Below are 17,003 nucleotides of genomic sequence, written 5' to 3'. Positions count from 1 at the left end.
AAGTAAAGAAGAAGATAATATAACATCTCCAAAGTTTTGACACATATTCATACACTCTGTATTCGTTTCTTATTCATATCGAGAATTTTAGTGGTTCTTTTGTTCTATTGAAGAGCTAAAGAAAACTTTATTAATGAATTCAAACTCTAATTATTTTTTTAGCAATCCTAAATTTCACGATCTTCCTTCTGCTTGAGTTCAAGTATGGACCAGAAAGTGTATTAAACATGGTGAATTCTACAGCGGTTCAGATGAGCATTTTACTTTAAAATATTTAGCAATTACTTATTTTTTCATTGAGCAATTAAGAATTTGAATTAAATAATGGAGACCTCCATTCGTTGCTAACGGACAGTTGAAAATGACATCTAATTCTTTAGGAATATAAAAAGACCATAAAATAAAGAAGCAATCAAAGCATTAGGACTTATTGGTTACCCAAAGTTTGGTCGAGAGTTCGAGCCCCACTCACGACTATGCACAGTTTCTGCGAAGCTTTAGGAATTATATATATATATATATATATATAGAGATAGGCTAATATACAATCGATTGCACCACGCCTCCCGTGCAACCAAGTGGTTTTCCGATTTTTAAAGTCCAAATGATCGATCCGAACCGTTAGATGTGTTCTCCATATTAAAATCTGCTTGGAGACCAAATTTTACATTTTTTGGAATTTTTTTACTATTTATTAAGCCACTTTGAAAATTGCTGATCCAACGGTGGCTTGCCAAACAGTAAAAATCAGAAGCCATCGTTGGATCAGCAATTTTCAAAGTGGCATAATAAATAGTAAAAAAATTCCAAAAAACGTAAAATTTGGTCTCCAAGCAGATTTTAATATGGAGAACACATCTAACGGTTCGGATCGATCATTTGGACTTTAAAAATCGGAAAACCACTTGGTTGCACGGGAGGCGTGGTGCAATCGATTGTATATTAGCCTATCTCTCTCTCTCTATATATATATATATATATATATATATATAGAGATGAGCTATGGTGCATTGCAATGCATGAACCCTCTTATGCATTGCACTATAATCACATATTTAAAGTCTAAACGACTGATCCGAATCGTTAGATATTTAATCCATATTGAAATGTGCTTGGAGACCAAATTTTACATTTTTTGGAATTTTTTTACTATTTATTAAGCATTTTTGAAAATTGCTGTTTTGCTGTGAACAGTAAAAAACAGTAAAATTTTCTGGACCATCAGATCAGCGACTTTCAAAATTGCTTAATAAATAGTAAAAAAATTCCAAAAAATGTAAAATTTGGTCCCCAAGTACATATTAATATGAAGAACAAGATGAACGGTTCAGATTGCTCATTTGGACTTTAAATCCATGATTAATAGTGCAATGCATAGGAGGGTTCATGCATTGCAATGCACCATAGCCCATCTCTCTCTCTCTCTCTATATATATAGAGAGAGAGAGAGAGAGAGTTGGAAGTAGGAAGAGAGCAATGGCAGCCTTTGCCAAGCTTTCAAAAAAGAAGCAAGAAAATACATGAAAGACTCACATTTAACTTTCCTTTATTTCAGTCTTTTTGTCAGCGTTTGATTCATCATCGGCAAATGAAATTGCAGGTAAAATTTCACCTTATGTCAAAAAATTATTCAAGATCAGACACCCAATTAATACTTGCTGGAGCAGTAGGGTGCAAATAAATCAAATGCGAATTAGATAGTGGTGAAATTATGAAAATAATATATATAATTTTAAAATAATGAAAAAAAAAGTTTAAAATTGCAGATAAAAATAATTATCTTTATTTATATATGTATTCACATAAATGTAAATATGAAATATTAAAAAAAATACAAATATTCGTATCTGAATCATCCTATATGCAGAAATCAAATTTATATTTGTATTCCTATTCGCAAATTATCCATGCGAATATCCAAATCGTTAAAAATTTGAATGGAAATTCAGATATGAACGAATAATATCCTATTAGTTTGCATCCCTACATGCGTGGAGGCATGTATAATTTTTATATACCTATTAAATCTTTTAAAATTTAAAGCATTCAGAAATATAGTTTTTCTAACTTTAATATATATTGTTTTGAAACTAACTTTTTGCAACTTTTGGATGTTTTCTGCCGCCGTCTGAGTAATTATAGAATGCTAATTCATGCCGAAAAAACATTTCACATCTAGAAAGAAACAGTAAATAATTAATAGGGCAATTTCTTTTGCATATTTCTCAAAAGTTTGAAATTAAGTAATTTTTCTTCTAAAAGTAATATCAGTTTACCTTTTTAAATTTCAAAAACTGACAAATGTATGAAATTTATTCTCCTTTTTATTAAAACTCGTTTTAAATTTATTAAATTTTCATTTTATCCTTTAATAAAAAAAAAACATGTGTAAGATGAACTAACTGGTTTTAATAAATTTCTATGTGTAAGATGTGTTCTATTATTTAATTGGCCAGTTTGTGTGGATAAATAATATTTTTTTAATTTGTTACGCACACACAAGTGTGTACCTAAATGTTATTGTGTATGCGACAGAAATAAAAAAATAAACCATTTTCTCTAACTAACTAGTCAATTATATCTTTTATATATATTACATTTTTTTTATTTTTTTAATAAAGAGTAAAATGAAACCATTATAAATTTTAAATTAGCTTTCATAAAAAAATAACAATAAAATGGATATTGCAAGTTCTTTAAATTTGAATGGGTAAATAAGATATTATTAATTCTATAAGAGGAAATATTTAATTTCAAATTTTTTATAAGACTATTCATGAGTTTTTGAATTTAGATCCGAACCAGCACATCTGTTTTAGAACGAATATTAAAGAAGTCTGTGCATTTCACCTAAGCCAGATTGGCCCAGATCCTGACAGTCTGCATATATCCTACTCAAGTCCGCTTTAATAATCAGTTACGTTCCTCCGTCGTTCGCTCTCTTGGAATGCGTATCCTCTAAGATATCTCATATTTTGCGTGACCGACGTGTCCAGTGCCTATTCGGGGACACTGTAGAGGATCAGTATTATTTGAGCTTTGCAATTCGTGCAGAACGTATTTTAACTGTTGAGATTTTTCAAAAAATCACACAAAATATGAGATATCTCAGAGGATGCGAATTCCCCAGTCCCTACCGAATTCGTATCACCTGAAAGGTATAACAGAATATTTCCGTTTGGATCCAGACCATCCAAACAGAATCTGCACGCATATTAAAGGATCCCGTGCGTTCCATGTGAATTGGATTAGCCCGAATTATAATCGAATGGTCCAAATCTAAACAGAAATATTATGTCCAAATCGAACGGTCCGAATTATTCTCCGCGCGTGCCTCGCAACTCTTCTCCTACAGTTGGCAACAGAGGAAGAATAACCAACCGACGCCTTTCTCCTGTAACTTCTTCTCTTCTCTGCGTTGTCTTCATCAGCTTTAACTTCTCAATAGCAAGCAATAGTAAGACTGCTTTGCCCCCATCTTTTACCTAGGATAAGGTGTTCTCAATAGAATCCATATGAATATATAATTTGTATCACCTATATATTCATCGCCGTGCATTCGTATAGAACAAATGAAAATTAATTGCATTTGTCAGTGGAATAACAAGGTAGGATTAAGTATGTTGAAGATAACAACACCGAAGCCCAAAGCCCAACTAATATTTGGAAAAGGCCCAAATCCAATTATACTCTTCTGGATTATTCAAGAAATAGAAACCGACTTTATATGATCGGTTATAATGGAGCATACTAGAAAATACTACTATTATATAGTGTACTTAGAAGCTTCCATACCCTTGTATCAAGATATTCTAGAGAAATCATAACCGACATTGTTATATGTATAAATAGGAGAGGTGTGTAAATAAAGTGAAAATAGAATCAAGAATCAGAGAGCATGCATATTAAAGTGAGGCGTTATTGAGTGAGTGAAAATATATATTCAAAGCTTTGTACTCCTCTTGAGTAATATAAAAAATTATATTATATAAACTCCTCTCTTCTATATCCAATACCACAATCCGATTGTAACTTCCAACATTTGGTATCAGAGCTTTAGGTTCGAGTTAGCGAAGTAGACAAGGGCGTTCGTGTAACATAAGAAGCATCTCAAGACGATGTCTTCAGGTATTGACGTAACTATGGAGCAATCGATGGTTCCTATATTTACTGGAGAAAATTATGCCATGTGGAAGATCAAGATGCAGACGCTGCTACTCTCGCAGGGATTGTGGGATGTCGTCGAACAAGGTTTTACGGCGCCAACAGGAGTATTGACGCCGGTTCAGCAACAACAACAAATGAAGGATGCCAAGGCCCTGTTTCTAATTCAACAGGGTATTGTCGAAAGTCTATTTCCACGAATCAGTGGAGCAACTACATCCAAGAAAGCATGGGAGACTTTGAAGGAGGAGTTTGAAGGCTCCGAGAAAGTAAAAGCGGTGAAGCTACAAACGCTAAGAAGGCAATTTCAAAACTTTCAAATGAAGGAGTCGGAGAAGATCAAGGAATACTTCTCGCGAGTTGTCGAAGTTGTCAACCAAATGCGGACGTATGGAGAAGACATCTCCGATCAGAAGGTAGTTGAGAAAATTTTAATTAGCCTCACTGACAAGTATGACTACATCGTTACAGCAATTGAAGAATCAAAAGATATATCGACGATTTCGATTCAACAATTGATGAGCTCCTTGGAGTCACATGAAGAAAGAAAGCTCCAACGCGAAGGAAATTTGGTGGAAGACGCATTCCACTCCAAGCTGAGCTTCAGACCACGATATAACCCCACGAGTCAACAAAATAACCAACAAGGCGGCGGTCTGCGACAAGATGCAGAAAAGCAGTCGGCGCACAAGGAGAATGCACTAGGTTCGAGTTATTCAAATTTATGGTGCGATATACACAAAAGGTCGAACCATAGTACATCTGAATGTTGGTCGACAAAGAGATGCAACAAATGCAAGAAGATCGGCCACATAGCACGAATGTGCAGAACAAGAATTAACGACCGAGCAAACTTCATAGAAGAAAATGAGAGTCATGAAAGTATTTTCTATGCGTGCCACTCAGCCAAGGAAGAAAAGAGCGATATATGGTTCATTGACAGTGGTTGCACGAACCATATGACCGGAAACTGCAAATTATTTCATCACATCGACACTTCGTATGAGACAAAGGTACGTATGGGAAATGGTTCATTTGTTCAAGCAAAAGGAAAAGGAAGTATTGCCGTACAAACCAAGATGGGTTTGAAATTTATCCGAGATGTATTGTTGGTTCCGGACCTAAAACAAAATCTGCTAAGTGTGGGGTAATTAATGAAAAATGGGTATGCAGTTTATTTTGAAGATGGAGGCTGCAAAATTTTCGATCGAAGAAATAAAAATCAAATGATAGCGAGAATTCAAATGGAGAAGTCTAGAAGCTTCCCACTCCGCATAAGCTACGCTCCGCATTTGACGCTAAGAAATGAGGAGATCGAGCCACGAAAGAAAGGAGATACAAAATGCCAAGATGGGTTAAGTTCAAGCACTATAAGTCCAGGTTCAAACCAGAGTGCTAGGCGAAGAGCTAAAGAAGGGTCTAAGATATCAGGGTCATCCAACAAGCAAGTAAGATTTTTATCCGAAATTTATGAGTTATCTAATTTTTCAATAGTTGAATCTCAAAGTCTTGAAGAGGTCAAGAAGCACGAAAATTGGATAAAGGCCATGAAGAACAAAATGCAAATAACTGAGAAGAACAACACTCGGAAGCTTGTAGATCAACCAAAATATCGTGAAGTTATTGGTGATAAATACATCTACAAGACAAGGTTAAATCCCGGTGGTGAAGTCAAAAACTACAAAACAAGGTTGATGATAAAAGGCTTCAAACAAGAACCCGATATCAACTATTGGAAGACATATCCTCCGATGAAAAGGCTAGAGAAGTGGCGATCATATCAGCTTGACGTTAAATCGGTATTACAAAATAACTACCTTGACAAAGAAAGTTACGTGAAGCAACCACATGGAATTTTAGCTCAAGGGGGAGTGAATGGAGATACAGAAAATCGATCGGCAAATTTAAATTTAAAGAGAATCAAGTCGGTGTTGAGGGGGAGTGTTGAAGATAACAACACCGAAGCCCAAAGCCCAACTAATATTTGGAAAAGGCCCAAATCCAATTATACTCTTCTGGATTATTCAAGAAATAGAAACCAACTTTATATGATCGGTTATAATGGAGCATACTAGAAAATACTACTATTATATAGTGTACTTAGAAGCTTCCATACCCTTGTATCAAGATATTCTAGAGAAATCATAACCGACATTGTTATATGTATAAATAGGAGAGGTGTGTAAATAAAGTGAAAATAGAATCAAGAATCAGAGAGCATGCATATTAAAGTGAGGCGTTATTGAGTGAGTGAAAATATATATTCAAAGCTTTGTACTCCTCTTGAGTAATATAAAAAATTATATTATATAAACTCCTCTCTTCTATATCCAATACCACAATCCGAATTAATTTCCAACAAAGTATACAGTAATATTTTATAACTAGACTGAAAGCTTTAGAGTTTATAAATAGAACTGTTTTTCATAGACTTCTAAATAAAGAAGCTTCAATGAAGCTGTAACAAAACAAAGAGCTCACTTGGTTTTGAATTTTGGTGCATAGCATTTTTGCTTTCAACCATCTATGTTGATACATAGATATTTAATTGATTGAGAAATTGTAGTATTGTACTCTACGAGCCCTAGATAAATTGGAATATTTAAGTTTTATATCACTGCTTAAATTTATGATTGGACTAATAAAGTAATACATGAGATACAATTGTTAGTATACTTTGAAGAAATAAATAACTGTGATGTAAGAACTTATGTGGGATGGTACCGGCCGGCTTGGTACCATTTTCACAGAATCGTGTGGTTTTCTGAATGAAAATTGGTGGCATATGATCAATTGTGAAGAAGAAGACAGTAGAAAAGTAACAGGCAATTTGAATAAACTGAATATATTAATCTCTCTCTGACAAAGAGTAAATTACATACTACATATAACAACAAAATAAATGAGATACATAGCCCAGTGAATCCAAAAGTAGTTTGGATCATGACATAACAACTTTAAAACAAAGGTAAAACATTATTGAACTCATAAAAATCTTGCTATCCTCGGTAACTGCTATATTTTGAAAACCTCTCAAGTTCTGCAGTTAAACATCCCTATTTAATTATAATGATAATATTTATGATATTCTTTATAAGCATATTGCAAATAAAGCACCTCGAACAGAAGGATGAAACTCAAGCTTAAAAATATAAACCAAAATAATCCCCGAATATAGGAGGTCACTATTCTGGGTGTTGTCTGTGATTGGTTTTTTTTGGTACCAAGAAACATCATGATCATTGTCATGAAATTTGCTGGTGAGATATATATGCCGATAATTGCGATAGTAAAGGGGAATAAAATGAATGAAACATAAAAAATGATTAATCTGGTTGCCAATTTACCACTCCCCAATACTACTGTTATTGCCTGGACAAAGGACAATTGCATGGTGCAAAGGGAAATCCACAAGAACAACAAGGACAAGCCGAAAATTGTTGCAGAACTGTACCAAGAGTCCCTGTTATTAGCCACCTTTGTCAACACAAGCAAAACTGTGGCAGATAGAGAGGTTGACATGGCGAAAGTATCGAGTATGAGGAACATCTTGTACTGACTTTTTCGGCGGAGGTTTGCTAGTCCATCATCATGGTACGATCCCGGCACATTAAAAGCGGCAGAGAATGCAATTGTAGCGATCAAAACTGAAACAACTATTAGGTTCTTAGAAGTTCTGTCTATCCATTTTGTCATTTCATCTTTCCAGGCACTCTTCATTTTGTCTCGTCGCTGAGGACTAAATGTGGCCCCATAAGCAGACAGTGTTGCTGTAGCACCTGCCTGTCAGATAAAGGATAAGATCAAAGCAAACGAGTGCATTTCAGTTTTTATGATTTACGGGACAAAATTCTTTCTACTTTCAAAAATGTATGAATTACTGTAATTTTGCAAACTATGTTAAAAAATAAGTTGAGGAGGCGGACCTCAAATGGGACATAAGAACAACACATATGCCAAAGAGATGATAATATTTTTTGGCCATATGCATGGAACCTTAGAAGCTAACTATGTTTTTCAGTTGTTTCAAAAAAAAAAAAAAAAAATTAAATTCATGCTTATTTCAAAAAATTATAAGAAAACATAAAATTATCAGGTGACTGTAATTAACAGTAAAATTGGAATCAATAGATTCTACCATGAGGAAGAAACTGCTTATTGAAACTGCATGGTCTAGTGCTGTCTTCCCCGCATTGTTCATTAGTGTACTGTCTGCTTTGCTTGCTCTAAGAAGATGCGAAATTGTCTTTGAAAAGCCATTTGTAGAGGCACAATGCAAGGGTGTGTTTCCTTCATTGTCCCTCTCATTAACTATTTTTTTCAAATCAGGACTGCGGGAAACAAGATTAATGTTAAAGCCATATCCATTCTGAGCCACAATATGCAGGAAGTTCCGCCCTTGGTTGTCATGAAGCTCAAATGAATCAGGACAATGATCTATCATACAGAGAAGCGCAGAATAATGAGCCATTTGTGCAGCAACATGTAAAGGTGATGATCCTTCTTGATCCTGAATGTATACACATAGAGGTACCTTATCCAAAATATTTTTTACTACAGTGACATTCCCATTGGATGCCGCATAGTGCATCGGAGTGCTTCCTGAGGTATCCCTTTCATTCGCCAATTCATCTTTCCAATCAAGCAACATGGATGCTATTTCTGATATATAGTAGCAAAAATAAAAATTAAATTAAACAATTAAAAAAAAAAAAAAAAACAAAAACAAAACAATTGAGTCTTTTTTTCCAGATTCTTATAACTTTGTATTGTCAAGTTCTTCACTAATTAGATAAATTGTGTAGTAGAGTGCGGTTTTTACCTTGACTTTGTAGGACAGCAGCATGCAAGGCATTTTGCTGGTTTGGCCCAATAGCGGAGGAGTGTGAGTATTGTAATAATTCTTTTACAATACCAACGGAATTCCTAGCCACGGCAAGATACAAGGGAGACATGGAGGCATTATTCACCTCAGCTGACAGTGCAGGGGCAACTGACATCAGTACTTGCACGACATCATCGTAACCATGACGAGCTGCTTCATGTAAAACTGTATCACCATCCTTGTTTCTTTTTGTGAGGATTTCATGTGCTCCTATACCAGATTCTTGAGCTAGCGATACAATAAGGGAGACAATTTGGTGGTTTCCTGCTCTTGCGGCCAGGTGCAATGGTGTTTCATGCCTAGAGTTTTCATACATCAAAAGAGTGTGGTCTCTCCGGATGATTTTTTCTACAAGTTCAACATGGCCTTGTTCTGCAGCTATGTGGAGCACTGTATTGTTTTCGGCGGTGACCTCTTGAAGCATACATAAACTGTCACCGTGAGGCCTACACCCCCATTGCTTACTCGACCCATTTCTTTCACTACTGTCCTCCAAAGAAACTGCTACATCTGTTAGCATAGTAATACTTTTGTCAAAGAAAGTTCATAATAATAATAATAACATTTCTATTGATGCATTTATACCATGAGCTCCGTCATGTATGGAAGTGGTCTCCTCTATCAGCCCTAGCAAACCGTTGACACGATCAATGGATCCAGATACAGTGGCTCGGTATAGATCAGGGCACATAAAATCTCGCTGACTTCCTATTTCAATAGGAACATTAGCTCCACTTTGAACAGGATCAACCGGTGCCTGGAGCAGGGCTGCCAGTCGTTCGGCACTCTCCGCTAGTTGTAAGGCTGCAACAATAAGATCTCGGTCTTTTAATTCACTTCCTCTCCTCGCACTGGCCATAATTTCCTGATTAATGACAGACATGTTGTTAGAAACTAACTTAATGCTTTAAATAGAAAAAAGAAGTCCTCATCCCCTCATCACACAACTTCAATTCTTTAATGCTTTAATGTTTTAATGCTTTAATGTTTTAATGCTTTAATGCTTTAAAATTTAATGCTTTAATGATTTAATGCTTTAGAAACTAACAATAAGATCGCCCTTTTAATGCTTTAAAATAAGTGAATGTCTTCAATGATATCGTAAATGGACCACCATTTAAAGCATTTTATTCTTAATAATTAGCTGCGAGAACCAAACAAAAGGAAACTGGAAACATTCAGTAATATCTCTCGTTGTGCCTGACAGAGAAAAAAATCAAGATAACAAATTTTCGCTACTCTTTGTGAAGTAAAGAAGAAGAATATAACATCACCAAATTTTTGACACATCTGTTGGAAAAATATGAAGTAACCAATTAGTTTGAAATCTGAATTTTGATCACTAAATAAATAACAATTATATAACAAAATATAATCAAGAATATAATTAAAATTTTATTACCCGGAACTGCAAAATACTGATCTAAGACAACTTCCCGTCTTAAGCGCACGAATAATCAGATAAGCTTGCCCCAAGTTATGCCGGTATTCCTCTAACTGCGGGCGCAACTGTGGTAGAGGTTGATATAGCTTCTTTCAACAATGATAGCGAAATAATATTATTTCTTTAAATAAAATATTTATTTGTGGGAGAATAGAAATTGAGTTTTATAAATTATAGAGCTAAGAGGAAGAGCTAGCGAATATGAATTATTGGATAGATTATTAGATGATTAACCATCTAAATATCATGTGTTATTTATAGACAAATGACATAGCTAGACACCAGTAATTTTGTACATTCATGACAATTAAAATGATATTTATTTTACCATTTTATATTCAATCAAATGAGCTCAAACGGCAAAATGCAATTAACTGCATACCAATATTGTTAAGCATGCTTTTGAAACGGATCATATAACTGGTGCAAGCTAATGCCTATTAACTATAAGGATATTTAATGTGTTACTGTTGAGGCCACGGACAAAGCTCAAATATATATATATATAGAGGTTGATTTGGGTCAGCCATGGAGTAAAACGTGTTTGTACTCCACGCCATATTTTTATTTTGAAAATCCAAATAACCGATTTGAACCGCTCAACATGATCTCCATATTGAAATGTGCTTGGAGACTAAATTTTATATTTTTTTGAAATTTTTTTACTATTTATTAAGCCACTTTGAAAATGATTGTTTTACTGTGAACAATAAAAAAACAGTAAAAATTTCTGGACCGTCGATCAGTGATTTTCAAAGTGGCTTAATAAATAGTAAAAAAATTCCAAAAAATGTAAAATTTGGTCTCCAAGCACATTTCAATATGGAGATCGTGTTGAGCGGTTCGGATCGGTTGTTTGAATTTTCAAAATAAAAATATAGTGCCATGAAGTAAAAATTTGTTTTGCTCCATGGCTTATTTTAGCCCAACTCTATATATATATAGAGAGAGAGAGAGAGAGATGGGCTATGGTACATTGCAATGTATAACCTTCTTTGTACATTGGACTATAAATCATGTGATTCAAAGTCCAAATAACCGATCCAAACCGTTCATCTTGTTGTCCATCTTAATAAATATATAGAGTAAGGCTCGGAGACCATATGCTACCGTTCATATGTATAACCGTATGTATTTCAGCCCATATGCTACCGAATGCATATTAGTCTCTCTCTCTCTCTCTCTATATATATATATATAGAGTAAGGCTACGTTACTTCGCGAATTAAACGGGTTGTTTTAATTCGTGCTCATATCTCTAGTTTTGAAGTCCAAATAGCCGATTCAAACCGTTAGATGTTTAATCTATATTCAAATGTGCTTGGAGACCAAATTTTACATTTTTTGGAATTTTTTTACTATTTATTAATATGGTATGAAAATTGCTGTTTTTTATGGTGCAGAATTTTAATAAAAATAGCGATTTTCAAACCATCTTAATAAATAGTAAAAAAATTTCAAAAAATGTAAAATTTGGTCTCCAAGCACATTTTAATATAGATTAAACATCTAACGGTTTGGATCGGCTATTTGGACTTCGAAACTAGAGATATGAGCGTGAATTAAAACAGCCCGTTTAATTCGCGAAGTAGCGTAGCCTTACTCTATATATATATGAGTAGAACTAGGGTGCTCTTAAGCTCACCAAAGTTTTGGTGAGCTTAACTCTAAAACTTATCAAATCGATTTCAAATGACGAATCCGAACCGTTGAAACCCGCCTACCTTATGTGTGATGCTTCTATTAGTTTGTAATAATCTAGAAGTCAATAATACGATAAATTAATCATAAAGCTTTGTTCATGAATTGAATGTTTATTTATATATCATTTTGTTGCCTTGAGTATTATTGCATTTATGGATCATTTCGAGTTCATGACTGAAATTGTGAAACTCCATAATATAGATGATATATACTCTTAAAAGGTCACTGACCAAGGTAATTAGCAGGAACACTAATTACCGCTATAAGGTTAGTATGTGGATTAAAATATGGTTAAGTTTTACAAACCACCTGACACGAGATGTCATTTTAATCACATAGATACATGTTCTAGGAACATGGTATTTGACAGACCCCGAATGAAACATTAAATAGAATTGTGTTCGTGTCATTAATGTTTTCATTCAGTGTCAAAGTTCTACAGTATGAGGTATTTATCGTTCCCACTAAGAAATATATATGAGTAAGTGTTATCTAACGCTGTCCGTAAAAAGCAGCCATAATGGTAGCATTTCCATATATATAACTTAGCTGAGGAAGTGATAGTCTGCCAAGAATACTACTTGTCCCTCGTATCTCTATACGAGCTATAACATCACTGGGCCCCTTGATAGAGTTAGATTATCTGCATGCGGTATAATTACAAGAGTAATTATATTTGATAATCTACTCAAGATCAAGAAAATATACAGTTAACAAGGATGACACATATCTACCTTAAAACTGATCTGATAGCTATGAGACAGAAGAACTGACACAAGTAAATTGTTTACTGGATCGTGATATTGTACAGTACAGCATCATCTGTGTAATTGGATGGTCATGATGTGTTGCCAGATGCCACCCATGACTAACAGAAGTTAAAACAGTTTTAACTCTGTTTACCAACATAACACAGATCCTATTGGGTCACACCATATAGGAGCTACTCGGAGAATCTTACTGATTAATTATAAATTGATTATAATTAATATTAAGATGGTTATAATTAATTATACGTGATATAATTAAATTATAAATGTCATTTAGAATGACAAGCAGAAACAACGGTTAATTTATAAACGTACACGTTACGTTGTATAAAAGTTACCGAACAATAACCGAAAAGAAATATAATTGTACATGACAATTATATATATATGATTTGGAATTTTAATTGTTAATTATGGATTTGAATTATGGGTTTAAAAGCCCAAAATAATCAAAGCCTTAATTAAAATTAAAGGCCCAAAGTCAAAGCCCAAAATCAAAGCCTTTTACTATTCATGCCTTAATGGGCCAAGGGCAAAAATGGTCATTTCACACCTATGCCACCTTGCATGACACCTTAGGGGTGTAGAAACATGGAGAAGAGTGTGGAAGGGTGTGGAAGGGGTATTTTGGTCTTTTCACATATTAAAGGATGAGGTGTCAAGGGCTTTTGGTAAATAGATTTGTTTTGAGGGGTATTTTGGTCTTTTGCGAACCTCCTCAAAACACTATAAATAGAGGGGTGAGGGTAGAGAGAAAATTTGCTAATTCACATGTTAATCTGATTACTTTGTTAATCGGTTTTTCTCTCTTCCCTGATTTCGGTTATTACGAGATTCGAAAAAATATATTTTTGCAAACTCTGCGGTATTTCGTGTTTTGCTTTTTAAGTGAAACTGAATAACTTGGAGTCTTAAATATATTTAATCTGTCCCTATTTCGGTGAATAGTGTTTCTGCAGAATTCTGCGGTTTACGGTATTTCTGGCAGAAGAAGTAAATCGCTCTCCGGTTAGTCCTGGTGGATAACCAATAGAGGTATCACACGTGTGATACTGCGAGTCGATTCCATCCCTGGTGAGGCTCTACTCGCTCGGTCTGCATTCCAACTAAGATTTGGAATCAAGGTATAAATTGTTATATTAATCTATTTAATTTGTAAATAGATTTAATGCTTTAGGAAATCAATTATGGAGTAGATCTGTAAATAGGATTAAACGAATCTTCTTGATTCATTTAATCCGTAGCTTAAGTTAGATGTAAAAATTTTTGTTTTACTCTTTCCGCAGCTTAAGCTAATTAAATGGGTTTGAACCGTTCCTCGAAACCCAACAGTGGTATCAGAGCTCAAGGCTCTCCCGCTGATTGATTTTCTAAAGTTATAACTTATGCAAATAAGGTGCATGTACCGCGTATCGGTTTAAATTCTTACATTTGCAGCACAAGTCCAAAACCGATTAGAAATGAGATTTTTTTGGTTCGGTTTTTCCGACTAAGAAAGTTAAATTAGATTTACGCTTTCTTTATGCTTTCTTTATATTTTCGTTTTCAAAAACTTTTGATCGCGTTAAAGTTCATCGAAGAATGTGATGAAGCAATAAAGTACCTTAGTAAGAGCTGTCATTTCCACACCGTAAAAGAGATGGTTCTGTCTAGGAAAGATTGAGTCTAAGCGGTCCTTGTGACCCCGATCTTTCCTGGGAGCCCCTTTTACACGTCCTAATGGCTGGCCGAAAAGGAACTTTGTCACGTTACCAAATTGCTTTAACGCTTTTGAAATGACAAAATTTAGTGTAAATCTTTCGCCTTTTCGAAAACCTTCGGAAAATAAAGTTCATCGAAGAATGTGATGAAGCAATAAAGTACCTTAGTAAGAACTGTCATTTCCACACCGTAAAAGAGATGGTTCTGTCTAGGAAAGATTGAGTCTAAGTGGTCCTCGTGACCCCAATCTTTCCTGGGAGCCCCTTTTACATGTCCTAATGGCTGGCCGAAAAGGAACTTTGTCACGTTACCAAATTGCTTTATGGAACGAAAAGAATATCTGTTTTAAAAACATGTAAACTGTTTATATGCTTTAAACGGTATAGAATAAAGAACTGAGCATAGCTGCAAAATAAAGAATTAGGAACTGATAAATAAATATACCTGACTTGGTCCCGTATATAAGTAAATTAGATTTACTGCTTTGATATGAACTGAATAAATTAGATTTATCGCTTTCATGGAACCGTGAAAGAACGTGATGTCAAAGAAAGATTTGTGAAGGAACTCACCGTTGTCTTTCTGGCAAACGACTTTCACGTGTCCGCTAGAATGTCTAAAGTCAGTTGCAAGAACTGACTGCTTAACAAAAGCTAAGTATATGAAAGAGATACTGCTAAAAGAAAAGAAAGTAATGGAGATCATATTCGGTATTCTTTCTAGACTTCCTTTCCACGACTGCTTAATGAAGCATATGAAAGAGGTCTCTTTAAATACGAATAAAATCACATTAGTCGTTCTTTCTGGCACGCTAAGAATAGAAAGTAATGGGGATCATATTCGGTATCCTTTCTAGACTTCCTTTCCACGACTGCTTAATGAAGCATATGAAAGAGGTCTCTTTAGATACGAATAAAATCACATTAGTCGTTCTTTCTGGCACGTTAAGGATAGAAAATAATGTGATCACATTTCGTACTCTAGACTTCCTTTCCACGACTGCTTAATGAAGCATATGAAAGAGGTCGCTTAAAGATACGAATAGAATCACATTAATCATTCTTCCTGACATATCTCTTTTAGAGATTGCTGGCACTGTTAAGCATAAACACCAACCCATTAAATACTAAGTAGTATGCCCTTCCCACTCTATCCTCCTCAAACCATTGTTCATTGGTTGATGATTAAACTACTCAGTAGACATCGCCTTTTACCTTTGGTGGTCGAGGGTTATGTCCGACATATCAAACCAAATAGAGTGAGGTTACTTACCAATGATTTCCAAAACAGTTTTGGGCTTGGGGCAAAGTCTTCGTTAAATACACGTGATGTTTTAACGAAACCAAGAATCACAAAGAGGTATGATTAGCAAGTTTGCTTACCTAAGATAACTAATAGCCATGATATGCATACACTGCCTTGGTTATTGGTGAAAATAGAGATCTTGGTCCTACTGCAAAACGGGAATAGAACAAATTTGTAGTGGGAGTTTTATCATTAGAATAAAACATTACATGAACAAAGCTAAAATCTTTACATTTAACATTGTAGTAATATGGCTAAAGAAACGTCCTTCTCTCTACGCTCCCTGCTCGAAAAACAAACACGTGAGAAAAGGGAATATATCCGAAATACACCGGTCCTTGCTGAAATAGTAGAGAGCAGCTCTGTCAGTACTCACACGCTTCGTATGACAAGCGATGATGAGAAACTGGAGAAGCTTAACTGTCCGTGGAGCCACGAGTTGGCCACGGAAGTTATCCTGAACTCATTTCCTCCCAGCTATTCGGAGTTCATTGTGAACTCCCATAAGCAAGAGTTGGATAAGAGCTTGCAGGAGCCCCAAGGGATGCTGAGGATCACTGATAAAGACATTGAGAATAGTTCTCATGTCCTCATGATCCAAGAAGGTGGGAGGAAGATAAAGAAAGCCCCAAAGAAGGTGGCTCCGAAGTACAAAGGCAAAGGGAAGTTGGTTCTAGGAACGAACTCTCCCAAGATAAAAGTTTCTGCTAACTTTGACTGCTATTTCAGCAATAGCAAAAGTCATTGGAAGAGAGACTGCCTGAAGGATCTGGAAGTTCTGAAATCTGGGCGAGTCTCAGAAATTTCAGTTTCTGGTATCAATGTTATTGAAGTTAACGTTGCAACCTCTATTAATGATTGGGTACTGGATACCGGATCATGTGCTCATATTTGTTCAAATGTGCAAGCACTGAAAAATAGGAGGAAGCTACATAACAAGGAGATACAACTCCAAGTTGGAAACGGAGCACGAGTTGCAGCCGTAACAGCTGGTAATATAGAGTTGTGTCTACCCAGCAGGCTTGTAATG

The 17,003-nt window shown here is 35.1% G+C and overlaps 1 protein-coding gene and 1 long non-coding RNA gene across 2 annotated transcripts in view; both read right to left on the bottom strand.

The window, feature by feature from the left end:
- Positions 1–405: 405 nt before the first annotated feature.
- Positions 406–17,003, bottom strand: part of LOC144575884 (uncharacterized) — a 41,577-nt gene continuing 24,979 nt past the window's right edge. Inside the window, exons 3-4 of the long non-coding RNA XR_013518545.1 lie at positions 1,534–1,612; positions 406–487 (exon numbers count right to left, since the gene is read on the bottom strand). This is a non-coding gene — a long non-coding RNA (uncharacterized LOC144575884). The remainder of the gene's footprint in view (positions 488–1,533; positions 1,613–17,003) is intronic.
- Positions 7,164–9,932, bottom strand: LOC144575984 (protein ACCELERATED CELL DEATH 6-like). The gene is made up of 5 exons (XM_078326257.1): positions 9,635–9,932; positions 8,987–9,559; positions 8,303–8,826; positions 7,537–7,947; positions 7,164–7,220 (listed from the first exon to the last, which is right to left on the bottom strand). Exons 1-5 carry the CDS (start codon positions 9,930–9,932, stop codon positions 7,164–7,166), a joined length of 1,863 nt encoding a protein of 620 aa, XP_078182383.1.

This window comes from Carex rostrata, chromosome 24 (assembly GCF_964058835.1).
Source record: "Carex rostrata chromosome 24, lpCarRost1.2, whole genome shotgun sequence".
Taxonomy (NCBI): domain Eukaryota; kingdom Viridiplantae; phylum Streptophyta; class Magnoliopsida; order Poales; family Cyperaceae; genus Carex; species Carex rostrata.
Note: the sequence above shows the minus strand (reverse complement) of the source record. Positions and strands in the feature narration are given on the sequence as shown.